General features: G+C 38.5%; 1 protein-coding gene across 2 annotated transcripts in view; it reads left to right on the top strand.

Moving 5' to 3' along the window:
* ADAMTS20 (ADAM metallopeptidase with thrombospondin type 1 motif 20) overlaps nt 1-13,367 on the top strand; it is a 176,838-nt gene that overhangs the window by 31,457 nt on the left and 132,014 nt on the right. For both annotated transcript variants that reach the window (XM_087855784.1, XM_045801246.2), the window contains exon 4: nt 13,081-13,337. In XM_087855784.1, coding sequence (XP_087711910.1) covers nt 13,081-13,337 — 257 coding nt within the window. The remainder of the gene's footprint in view (nt 1-13,080; nt 13,338-13,367) is intronic.

Below are 13,367 nucleotides of genomic sequence, written 5' to 3'. Positions count from 1 at the left end.
TCTCGTGTATTGAGTTTGAGAAGTTCTTTGTAGATCTTGGATACCAGTCCTTTATCTGTAGTTTCATTTGCAAATATATTCTCCCATTCCGTGGGCTGCCTCTTAGTTTTTCTGACTGTTTCCTTGGATGTGCAGAAACTTTTAATCTTGATGAAGTCCCATAAATTCATTTTATCTTTTGTTTCTCTTGCCTTTGGGGATGTGTCATGAAAAAGGTTGCTTTGGCCGATGTCGTAGAGGTTGCTGCCTATGTTCTCCTCTAGAATTTTGATGGATTCCTGTCTCACATCGAGGTCTTTCATCCATTTGGAGTTTATTTTTGTGTATGGTGTGAGATAGTGGTCAAGTTTCATTCTCTTGCATGTAGCTGTCCAATTTTCCCAGCACCATTTATTGAAGAGACTGTCTTTTTCCCACCGGATGTTTTTTCCTGCTTTATCAAATATTAGTTGCCCAAAGAGCCGAGGGTCCATTTCTGGGCTCTCTATTCTGTTCCACTGGTCTATGTGTCTGTTTTTGTGCCAGTACCATGCTGTCTTTGTGATCACAGCTTTGTAGTACAGCTCGAAATCCGGCATTGTGATGCCCCCAGCTTTGTTTTTCCTTTTCAACAGTTCCTTGGAGATTCGGGGCCTTTTCTGTTTCCATACAAATTTAAGGACTGTTTGTTCCAGTTCTTTGAAAAATGTCCTTGGTATTTTGATCGGGATAGCATTGAAAGTGTAGATTGCTCTGGGTAGCATGGACATTTTAACTATGTTAATTCTTCCGATCCATGAGCATGGAATATCTTTCCATCTTTTTATGTCTTCCTCAATGTCTTTCAAGAGTGATTTATAGTTTCTAGAATATAGGTCCTTTACGTCTCTGGTTAAGTTAATTCCAAGGTAACGTATGGTTTTTGGTGCTATTGTAAATGGGATGGATTCCCTAATTTCTCTTTCTTCGGTCTCGTTATTCGTGTATAGAAATGCAACTGATTTCTGAGCATTTATTTTGTATCCTGCCACGTTACTGAATTGCTCTATAACTTCTAATAGTTTGGGAGTGGCTTCTTTTGGGTTTTCTATATAGAGTATCATGTCATCTGCAAAGAGAGACATTTTGACTTCTTCTTTGCCAATTTGCATACCTTTGATCCCTTTTTGTCGTCTGATTGCTGTTGCAAGGACTTCTAGTACTATGTTGAATAATAGTGGCGAGAGTGGGCATCTTTGTCGAGTTCCTGATCTTAAGGGAAAGGCTTCCAGCTTTTCCCCATTGAGAATAATATTTGCAGTAGGCTTTTCATAGATGGCTTTTATGAGATTGAGAAATGTGCCTTCTATTCCTACACTCTGAAGGGTTTTAATCAGGAAAGGATGCTGTATTTTGTCAAATGCTTTTTCGGCATCGATTGAGAGGATCATATGGTTCCTGAGTCTTTTCTTGTTGATATGATGTATCACGCTGATTGATTTGCGAATATTGAACCATGCTTGCATCCCAGGTATGAATCCCACTTGATCGTGATGGATAATCCTTTTAATGTACTGTTGGATTCTATTAGCAAGTATCTTGTTGAGGATTTTGGCGTCCATATTCATTAGGGAAATCGGTCTGTAATTCTCCTTTTTGATGGGGTCTTTGCCTGGTTTGGGGATCAATGTAATATTGGCCTCATAGAATGAGTTTGGTAGCTTTCCTTCTGTTTCTATTTTTTGAAATAGCTTTAGGAGAATAGGTATTATTTCTTCTTTGAATGTTTGGTAGAATTCCCCAGGAAAACCGTCCGGGCCTGGAGTTTTGTTATTTGGAAGGTTGTTTATCACTGACTCAATTTCTTCATAATTAATTGGCCTGTTTAAGGAATCAATTTCTTCCGGTTTCAATCTTGGTAGTTTATAGGTTTCCAGGAAGGATTCCATCTCTTCCAGATTGCTTAATTTATTGCCATATAGCTGTTGATAAAAATTTCTAATAATCCTTCTAATTTCAATGGTGCTCGTCGTGACCTCTCCTTTTTCATTCATAATTTTAATAATCTGGGTCCTTTCTCTTTTCTTTTGGATAAGTCTTGCCAGTGGTCTGTCAATTTTATTGATTCTTTCAAAGAACCAGCTTCTAGTCCTGTTGATCTGCTCTACTGTACTTCTGGTTTCTGCTTGATTGATTTCAGCTCTAATTTTGGTCAGCTGCTTCCTTGTGCGTGGATTAGGCCTGTCCCTCTGTTGCTGTTCCAGCTTCTTGAGGTGAGAATATAAAAACTGCATTTTAGATTTTTCTATTCTTTTCAGTGAGGCTTGGATGGCTATGTATTTCCCCCTTAGGACTGCCTTTGCAGTATCCCATAGGTTTTGGACTGTTGTATTTTCATTCTCATTGGTCTCCATAAATTGTTTAATTTGATTTTTGATTTCCTGGTTTATCGAGTCATTCCTGAGCAGGATGGTTCTTAGTCTCCAAGTGTTTGAGTTTCTTCCAAATTTTTCCTTGTGGTTGAGTTCCAATTTCAGAGCGTTGTGGTCTGAGAATATGCAGGGGATAATTTCAATCTTTTGGTATCGGTTGAGACCTGTTTTGTGTCCCAGAACATGGTCTATTCTTGAGAATGTTCCATGGGCATTAGAATAGAATGAGTATTCTTTGGTTTTGGGGTGTAGTGTTCTATATATATCTATGAGGTCCAACTCGTCGAGTATGGCATTCAAAGCCTTTGATTCTTTGCTTAGTTTTTGCCAGGGTGTTCTGTCTATTTCTGATAGTGGAGTGTTGAGGTCCCCTACTATTAATGTATTTTTATTTATATGTCTCTTTATTCTGGTTAAGAGTTGATTTGTGTATCTTGCTGCTCCCCTGTTGGGTGCATATATATTTATAATTGTCATATCCACTTGTTGAATACTTCCCTTAAGAATAATATAGTGCCCTTCTGCGTCTCTAACTATAGTCTGTAGTTTAAAATCCAATTTATCTGATATGAGAATTGCTACCCCAGCTTTCTTTTGAGGTCCATTTGCGTGAAAGATGGTACTCCATCCCCTTACTCTCAGTCTGAATGCATCTTTGGGTTTGAAATGAGTCTCTTGTAGACAGCAAATGGATGGGTCATTTCTTTTTATCCAATCTGCAACCCTGTGGCGTTTTATGGGATGGTTCAAACCATTTACATTAAGACTGATTACTGAGAGATATGATTTTAATGTTGCCATGTTGCCAGTAAAGTCTTTGTTTGTATTGGCTGTGACTTTCTGTTCTGTATCACTCTTGGGGCCTTTTTACTTTTATAGAACCCCCTGTAATATCTCCTGTAGGGCTGGTTTCGTGGTTACAAAATTGGTTAGTGACTGGCGATTCTGAAATGTCTTTATTTCTCCATCAATTCTGAATGACAGCCTTGCTGGATAAAGGATCCTTGGCTGCATGTTTTTCTCTGAAAGAGCTTTAAATATGCTCCCCCAACCCTTTCTCTCATTCCAGGTCTGTGTAGACAGGTCTGACGTAATTCTGATGCTTTTGCCTTGGTACGTGAGAAATTTCTTTGCCCTGGCCGCTTTCAATACTGTATCCTTGCATCTAATATTTGCGAATTTCACTATGACATGACGTGGCGTAGGTTTGTCATGGTTGAGCTTGGGAGGGGTCCTCTCTGCCTCTTGGACACGAATGTTTGTTTTCCTTGCTAGATTAGGGAAGTTTTCAGCTACAATTTGTTCAAATATTTCTTCTAGACCTCTGTTTTTCTCCACCCCCTCGGGGATGCCGATGATTCTAACATTGGATCGTTTCATTGAGTCAGTAATCTCCCGTAACCTACATTCGTGGGCGTGGATTTTTTTAAGACCATCTTCTATTTTCATTTTTTCCTCTATTAACCCATCCTCCAATTCACTAACCCGTTCCTCTGCTTCTGCGACCCTGGCCGTCAGAGCCTCTAGTTTTGCCTGCATTTGGCTCATAGAATTTTTAATTTCTGTCAGATTCGCTCTCATTTCTGTCCTTAGGGATTCTATATTCTCAGTAACCTTTTCGTTAATAGTTTTTTCAATTCTACTCATCATTTTGACCATCGTTACTCTGAATTCCATTTCTGATAATTTGGTTACATCCATATCCATTATTTCTGTGGCAGAGGCCACAGAATCACTGTCTTTTCTTTGCTGGGGGGGGCTTCTCCTTCTTGTCATTCTGATGAAGAGAGGTTGCGGGGTTTCCAGAGCCCAAATTATTGACTGGGTCCCAGGCCGTGCCCCTTGTTTTATAGGGATCTTAGGGATGTGGGCTTCTTCTTTAAAGATTTTATTTATTTATTTATGTGGCAGCCAACCAGCGAGAGAGTGAACAGAAGCAGGGGAGTGGGAGAGGAAGAAGCAGGCTCCCAGCGGAGGAGCCCGATGAGGGACTCCTTTCCGGAACGCTGGGATCACGCCCTAAGCCGAAGGCAGGCGCTCAATGACTGCACCACCCAGGCGCCCGGGTTGTGGGCTTCTTGATTTTTCAACCTGCCTTCTGTGTTCTGGGGGAGGGGCCTGCCGCGCCGATACTCAGGCAACCCTGTTTGGGTAGAGTCTCCGTGTCCCCTGCGAGGGGGGATGGGGATGGGCACTCCCTGAGCCGGTATTTCCAGGCTTTTGTTCTCTGGCGGCTTTGGCTTTCCCTGGCGGTTTGCTGTGCCTCTTCTGAGAGTCAGAGCAGCAGCGGCCAAATTTCAGCCTCTGTCACAGAACAGAAGGATTGCGGCCCAATCTCTACTAATGTTCTGGCCACTTTAACTCTGTTTCTGTTGGTGCTGCTCAACCCTGCAGCGTCCCGGGTTGTGCGCCCCACACCCGGTGTCCCAGCCCTCACCTCCAGGGCCGGCGCGTCTCTGTCCTTTGTGTTTCTAATGCCGCCAGCCGCCCCGCTCGCTCCCGGATCTCCCGGTCTCAGTCTAGATCCAGTGAGCGCACCGGGATTCCGGTGTTCCGCGAGATGCCTGGTGGCGCGCGCACCCGGCTCACGGTCTCAGTCTGCTGTTTTGCGGGTGCCGTCCGCGAGCCCCGCCCACTCTCCCGTGCAAGTGTCTACCGCTTCCCGGCGCCCGAACGCGGCGGCTCCCTCCCCCTTCCATTTATCTTCCGATATCTGTGCACAGTTTCATGGCTCCCTGCTTCGTACCTCAATACTCAGCGCTGGAGATGTTCATTTGTAGAGATCCAGATGCGTCTTCCTGCGTCTCAGGCTGGTTCCGTGTTTGTTTAGGCTGGTCTGGTACCTATCCAGCTCGACTCGGGGGACCGGCTGAAAACGGTGTCTCCTACTCCTCCGCCATCTTAACTCCTCCCCCATTTTATCATTTGTTACACTGCTTGATATGAATATCAAAATGCAATGAGATTAAATGTTTAGCCTGTAAAAGTTATAGATGCTGTTTTTAAAAACATGGGTAACTAAAAAATTACAATAATAAAACAAGTTTATTGTAATAGTTTAATGGACACGGAGATATTCAAGAATTAAATAGGTCTATCCACCTTCTAGTTCCCCTCCAATACTGCCAATGTTAAAAGTTTGAGGTATATAGTTACATACCTTTTTGGCTCATTATATAAATTTTTATGGCTAAATACTTGTATCCTTGGAAGTTTCTACAAAAATAAGATCATACTGTACACATCACTGATACTTAAATTTTTTTTGCTTAAAAACACATGGACATCCTATACCAGACACACAGAACTAATTCATTTTTTAACAACCGAATAACATTTCATTCAGTTGGGGTGCCTGGGTGGCTCAGTTGTTAAGCACCTGCCTTGGCTCAGGGCGTGATCCCAGAGTCCTGGGATCGAGCCCCACGTCGGGCTCCCTGTTCCACTGGGAGCCTGCTTCTTCCCCTCCCACTCCCCCTGCTTGTGTTCCCTCTCTCACTGGCTGTCTCTCTCTTTGTCAAATAAGTGAATAAAATCTTTGAAAAACAAACAAAAAATTTCATTCAGTTATTCCTGTGTCGAGGTTGTTAGCTTGAAAAGTCTTAAATTGAGTCTTTTGGGATTTTAGTTATAAAAGCCATTTATCTGCAAAATAAAAACTAAACTTTCTTCCTAATATTCATACTGTATATTTCATTTTATTGTCTTACTGTGTTAGGTAGCATTACCAAAACAATAGTACATGGTAGTAGTGAGAGATGTCATATTTTAATAGCTATTAGTTTGGTATGTTACTATTTAAGAATTTAATTAAAGAACTGGGGCACCTGGGTGGCTTAGTCAGTTGGATGTCTGCCTTCGGCTCAGGTCATGATCCCAGAGTCCTAGGATAGAGTCCCGCATTGGGCTCCCTGCTCAGTAGGTAGTCTGCTTCTCCCTCTGCCTGCCGCTCTCCCTGCTTGTGCACGTGCACACTTTCTCAAATCTTTAAAAAAAAAAAAAAATATATATATATATATAATATATATATATATATATATATATATATATATAATTAAAAATATATGAATCAACATGAAATGCAGGACTAGGACAGCAACGCATATGCAGCCGCATAATTCCACTCCTACCTACCTTCCCATTTTGTCCACCTGCCTCCCCTCACCTGAGGCACCCATCATTTTAAATCCCATGTATGTCACTATCTTGCTTTCTGTGTATCCATATGTATTTACAAAAGTGTGTAGTTCATAAACCACCAAGAAGTAGGTTCTACTTAATTTTTCTCACTTCTTAAACTTAGTGACAAGATGCACTCATACTGTTGTGTGTTAATGGAGTATGAAATTATATTTCTTCTGAATTCAATTATTTTGACAAAGTATAGAACATTCCCATTTCATTTACTATAGAAATTAGACTTTTGAGATCTCTAATGCTGTACTTGTTAGATTCTGGTCTTTTTCCTTTAACCTTCATTGTCAAACTATCTTTCAGTGGTTAAAACCACTGACTCTGGAGTCAGTCCCAGAATTTGAGTCCCGGATGTGCTATTTAACATACGACTGGGTTTTATTAACCCAATTCTATGAAACTTTTGTTTTTGATGGGCAAATCTAAACTGTTCACTGCTGTTATGGTAAATGGTCTATTTAGTTTTGTTCCTTTTGTTTTAATTTGCAGTTCCATCAGTGATCAACTGCGGTTGTGAGTTTTTTAATCTCCGTGTTGCATATTCCTCATCTGTAATATGGAATTGACAATACCTATCTTGCGGTGCTGTTCAAGTGAATTAATATAAGTAAATTTACCAGAAGTACACTTGACTGACAGTAAGCAGTAGGTGTTAGGTATTGTTCATATTTTATATTGATGTTCTGATTCTTTTTTCACATTTCCTTACTTATGGTGACTTTTAAAAATTAACCCCTCCCTTTAAAATTGGAAGTTCTGGCTGTTTCTTTGGTAATGTGCTAATTTTTAGTAGTTATATATACACTTTTGTCTGGTATTTAAAAGTAAACAATAATTTTATCTCTCTTGCACTAAGCAATAGGACGTATCCCAGTTCCCTCCTGCCCTACTGAGTTTCCCAAGTTGAATATGCCAGTTTTCAGTGTCATCAGCAGGATATGGGAGGTTCAGGTGCCCCACGTTATATTACCATAACTTGTTGTTGCCAGTATCTTTCATTTTAGCCTTTTTGTTGGGGGGGGGTGGAATATAATGTTTCATTGTATTTTAATTTGCATTTTAATGATTATCAATTTTGGGGACATGTATTGCCTTTAGATTTTGTCTCTTTTGAGGTATTTAGGTCTCCCTTATTTTTCTTTTTTGTTGATTGAGGATTTAACTATGTAATACGTATGAAAGCTCTTTGTTTATATATACTGCAAATATCTTCTTCCATAATGGTGTTTTTTAGTGAACACAAGTTCAGTCTTGATTTAATCAAATGAATAGTCTTTATGCTTAGTATTGTGTGTGTCCTAAGGAATCCTTTTTAAAATTTTAACCCAGATTATGAGGATATTTTGTTGCAGCATCTTCTAAGAACCTTATGAAGCTTGTTTTCCTTTTTGCAGTTCTTAGAGTTTTGGAAAAAGTAGTGCTCTTTTTAAAAAATATTTAGTGGTAAAGCCATTTGAGGTTGGATTTTTTGGGAAAGATTGATTAGGACTCAATTTCTATTTACTTAAAAAATTTTTTTAAAGATTTTGAGACAGAGGGAGAGTTTGAGATAGCATGAGTGGTGGGGAGGGGCAGAGGGAGAGGGAGAAGCAGACTCCATCTCAGAACTCTAAGATTATAACCTAGGTAGAAGACAGATACTTAACCGACTGAGCCACCCCGGCACCCCAGGACTCAATTTTTAAAAAGTTATGTGGTTCGTTAGGCTTTTTAGTTCTCTATGGGTCAGTTTGGGTAAGTTGTATTTTTCCAGGAATGTTCTAGAAAACATTTCTAAATTTGTTTCCATCAAGTTGATTGTAATAAATATTTGTTTATGTCTATGGGATCTTGATACAGGCTATTTTTTCCTTTTTAAAATACTCTAGGGGACGCCTGGGTGGCTCAGTCGTTAAGCGTCTGCCTTCGGCTCAGGGCGTGATCCCGGCGTTATGGGATCGAGCCCCACATCAGGCTCTTCTGCTATGAGCCTGCTTCTTCCTCTCCCACTCCCCCTGCTTGTGTTCCCTCTCTCGCTGGCTGTCTCTCTGTCAAATGAATAAATAAAAAATCTTTAAAAAAAATAATAAAAAATAAAATACTCCAGAATCGTTTTGTTCTAGGGACCCCCCCCCCCCCGCACTATCCATTTTTTTTTTTCTTTCCTATTTTTGCATTTCCTATTAATGGCTATATTGTCTCCTTTAATGTTTTCATTCCAGTTTGGAGTTATTTGTTACTTTAGCCTACACAGAGCCCTCTGTTCTAACTTATTCTCTTGTAAGTCTGACTACTTCAGACCACAGTGTTTCCTTAATTGGATTGTGTTCCCATTTTACCTACTATTGCTAGCCAGTGAGATATTTGATTCTTAGTACCCAGGCGGGGCAGACTTTAGGAGATTTCTCAGGCAGTGAGATATTGACAGGCCCTTGTAACCACCCATTCAACTTTGTATGAATTTGATTATTTTAGACACCTCATGTAAGTGAAATCCTACAGCATTTTTTTTTGTGTGTGTGACTGGCTCATTTTACTTAGCATAACATCTTCAAGGTTCATCCATGTTGTAGCATGTAACAGAATTTCCTTTAAGGCTGAATAATCCATGGTATGTATATGCCACATTTCATTATCCATTTATCCATTGATGGACATTTGAGTTGCTTCTACCTTTTGGCGATTGTGAATAATGCTGCAGTGAACATGGGTGTGCATATTCTCTTTATGACCCTGTTTTTGATATTTTTGAATATATACTCAGAATAGAATTGCTGGATCATATGGTAGTTCTATTTGTAATTTTTTAAGGTACCTTTATATTTTCTGTAGTAGCACCATTTTTATAATTCCACCAATAGTGTGCAGGGATTCCAATTTCTCCAACACTTAAATTATAGTAGCTATCCTACTGTGTGTGGAGTGATATCTCATTGTAGTTTTGATTTGAATTTTTCTAATGAGTGAGGTTGAATATCATGTCACATGCTCGTTGGCTATTCGTATATGGTCTTTGGTGAAATGTCTATTCACATCCTTTGCCCATGATTGAACAGGGCTGTTTTTGTGGAGTTGTGGGAATCTTTTAAAAACACATCCTGTGTGTGTGTGTGTGTCTCCCCACTTGTTCAGGGAGTTGTATTTATGATACCAACATTCCTATATTTCCAATAGAATGTAATTATCTTGCTTGGGGGTGTGGGGGGGATAAAGAACAGTGGGTTAATGGAGCTTACATTTTTCAGTCCATAAATAATATTTAAAAATAAAACCACATTCTGCATTTCATTATAGTTCTAATGTTTTTTTTTTCGTATGATGTTTGAGTGAATGGCACTTACTATGACCATAATCACTGTAGTCTATCAAGTTCCTACAGCACTGGTTCACAGCACACATCTATTAAATTGATACTCATCAATAAAAAATGTTGGAATTTCCTATATTTTCAAATCAGATTACAGTACATTCACCTCTGAGTTTAGGGGGCATATCACAGAATGATTTATCCTAGCAAATACACAGAAAATCTCATGAGCTTTATCTAGTAGGTGTTGATGAAGAGATCCATTTAAAAAAACTCAAACACCGATTCAAGCATGTTCCTTTGCTTCCATAATCTTGCCGATAGTACTCACAGGTAGACAGTGGACAGTGCTCATGACCACCCAGTATTGCTGGGCGAGATTCTGCTGCCCCTAGTTCCCTTAATGAAAAAAATGAAGGCTTTCCTGCCAGTTAAATAGCTGAATTGGACTCTCAGCCTGAAAACGCTTCATCAGTGCTTTGTCTTCAGGCTTCCCAAAACATCAGCTAAGAAAATCCTCCAGAACCTGGCACATCAAGATTTGTAAGAATAGAAACACGCCTCAGTAGTTTTGGAAAGCCATTTGTCTTCAGTAATAATAATTAAAAAAAAAAACCCAAATATAAAACAGCTGCTGTTATATATCACCATCACCCTAAAACTAAGGCTACACATTTCATGAGATTTATCTGAAATTTTTAAAATAAGGAAATTATGGTACACCCCACTCTGCTATAAGGACTGTGAAACACTTGTAGAGCATTCCCCGAAAGAAGTGAGAATGAAAAACTTTGTTTTCCACTTGCTGCAGGCTTGGGTAACAATGCACTCTGATTGCCAAACAGAATCTCACATAGCTTCTGCCTCAAGAATTTGAGCAGCGTCACAGCACAACTCTATGAATAGGCATTTTTTAACTTTATAAACCTAGCAAAATAGCCAACTGTTTTTCCTAAACAAAGCGGTTATAGTCAATCTTTTAAAAGTTAATTTGGAGGGCATGTGTCTGTCAATAGCACATATTTCTTAATATAATTAGTAATAAAAGTAAGAACTACCATTTACTGAGTACTGATCTAATGGCTTTTATTGGATTATCTAATTTATTCCTTGAAAACCTTATGGTCTGTGATGGGTGGCTGAATATGCCAATCCAAGGTATATACCACTTGGGCATAAGGGTTACTTTGAACTAAAAACCATTAAAAAAACAGATGCAAGGAAGGCATTTTAATTCTCGTCTTCAGGAAAAAAGATTTGTAGGTCTTTTCTCCCATTCAGTAGGTTGCCTGTTCACTCTGTTGTGTCCTTTGATACAATTTTAAAATTTGGTGTAGTCTTGCTTGTCTATTTTGTCGACTGTGCTTTGGTGTCTTACCCAACCAAGAAGTCCTTGCCAAATCCAATGTCATGATGCTTTTCTACCATGTTCTCTTTTAGGACTTTCAGCGTTTGAGGTCTTTAATCCATTTTTGAGTTTTTATAAGATAATGCTCTAATTTCATTCTTCTCCATGTGGATGTCTAGTTTTTCCATCTCTTGTTGAGAGCATTCTTTTCCCATAGAGTAGTCTTGGCACCCTTGTTGAAGATCATTTGACCGTATATGTGGGTGTTTATTTCTGGGCTCTGTATTCTGTTCCATTGATTTATATGCCAGTCTTGCTAAGCACAGTCTTATATAAATCTTTTTGTTGATGTAGGTTTTCCTTAGGTATGTATCTAGTAGAATTGCAGGGGTAGCATAAAGATATGTCTAACTTGGCAATTGCTGAGTGGTTTTCCAAAGTGGTTGTTCTAACACTTGGTATTATTGGTTTTTCAAATTTAAGCCATTTGGGTAGGTAGAATCACTTTTTTGCCTCTAGGTTGAATTGTTATTGAAGCACTTAAAATTATTCTGAGATTTATCCTTAAATATGTGTACTCATTGTCACTTTCTACTGGAGTGTAACCTTTATAAGGTCTTTTGGCTCCTCAATTTCTTAATGTATCCTGGTGTAGAGTAGGCATCAGTGTTAAAATAGATGAACAAATCCGTATATTTACCTTCTTCCTGATAACTCTGAGATTTGTATATAAGTTATGTCTGAGCTCTTCTCCCAGGTCTAATAAGTGGTAATGAATATCTTAGTGGTGGAGTTACCCCAAGAGAAAGATCATAGGACAGAATACACTCAGTTTGGCCAATTCAGTATTTCCCACTGAGGTGAATTTTAAAACCTAAGCACACAGTAATATTAAAAGGTAGGATGGTTTTAGAATCTATGGAAACAATGCTTTTGTTTCTTATAAGCATAGGATTGCTGCTTATTTAAAAGGAAATTACTTTTGTAATAGTTTTATATTTCTGTCTAATCCTTATAGTACAACTAAGTCTGAGTAGTTTCCAGACTTTTGATTTCTTCTTACCTGATTCCTTTGGTCTGCTTTTCTGTTGGAAATATTTCCCCAAACAGTTGTCAGAAGAAATAGTGAAAAATAAAGGAGAGAGGACATGGAGAAGGATGTAGGGCAAGCACCTATGCTGCTTATAATTTTTTTCTAATAGTGCAAATAATTAAGAACTTAGTTTCTATAAATGTGTAGGACTTAAATATGGCCTCTGTAATCTCTAATGTTGAATAATTTGAATGCTGAATTTAAACATAAGCAAACATAAATTATTGGGTATTTTATATAATCAAGTATTATAAAATCTATATCCACATTTGATTTTCTGGATTCAAAAAGCCACCATTGTTATATGGTTTGATTTTTTTTTTTCTATGATGATCTTCACATATGTTTAACAAAAGCTTTTCTGTATTTTATACAAAATGTGATTACTCTGTAATGAGTTGAAATGCCATTGGCTTGAGGCCCCAATTTATCTACTAAAAAAAAATAGGGACTCCTTGATTTTTTAATTAACCCAGTGGTTAATAAATGGACTTGAACAATCATAGCTGTTTAAAAACAACAACAACAATAAAAAAAAAAAAACACTTGGAGTTTGGGTTTTTTTTAGGGCAATCTATGAAAATGAACATTTTATTACTAGGAATAGTAATCCTCATGGTACTGCTGCAGAACACTGCTTAACTTCTTTTTATCCTTGTATTTCTCATTGGAAGCAGATGTGTACGTATTAAATTTTTGGCTATTCTGTGCAATATTTTTAGTCCAATCTAATTTAATGGCTCTGCATTATACTGTCTTTTTCCCCTAGAAAGTCAAATAAAGCAAACCACTTTACTTCACAACCACAGCAACATGAACGAGGATCTTAATGTAAAGAAGGAAATGGTTTTAGGGTACCCTTCAAAAAATAAATCCTCGGAAGATGAAAGAAGTCAATTACATTCCAGGAAAAAGCGTTTCTTATCCTATCCAAGATACGTGGAAGTCATGGTTACAGCTGACGCTAAAATGGTTCATCATCATGGACAGAATCTGCAGCACTATGTACTAACTCTAATGTCAATTGTAAGTAAACTCGTCCTTTAGACTTTCTAA

The sequence above is a fragment of the Ursus americanus genome, chromosome 25 (genome assembly GCF_024610735.1).
Source record: "Ursus americanus isolate L20-20 chromosome 25, mUrsAme1.1.p, whole genome shotgun sequence".
In the NCBI taxonomy this organism is placed as follows: Eukaryota; Metazoa; Chordata; class Mammalia; order Carnivora; family Ursidae; genus Ursus; species Ursus americanus.
Note: the sequence above shows the minus strand (reverse complement) of the source record. Positions and strands in the feature narration are given on the sequence as shown.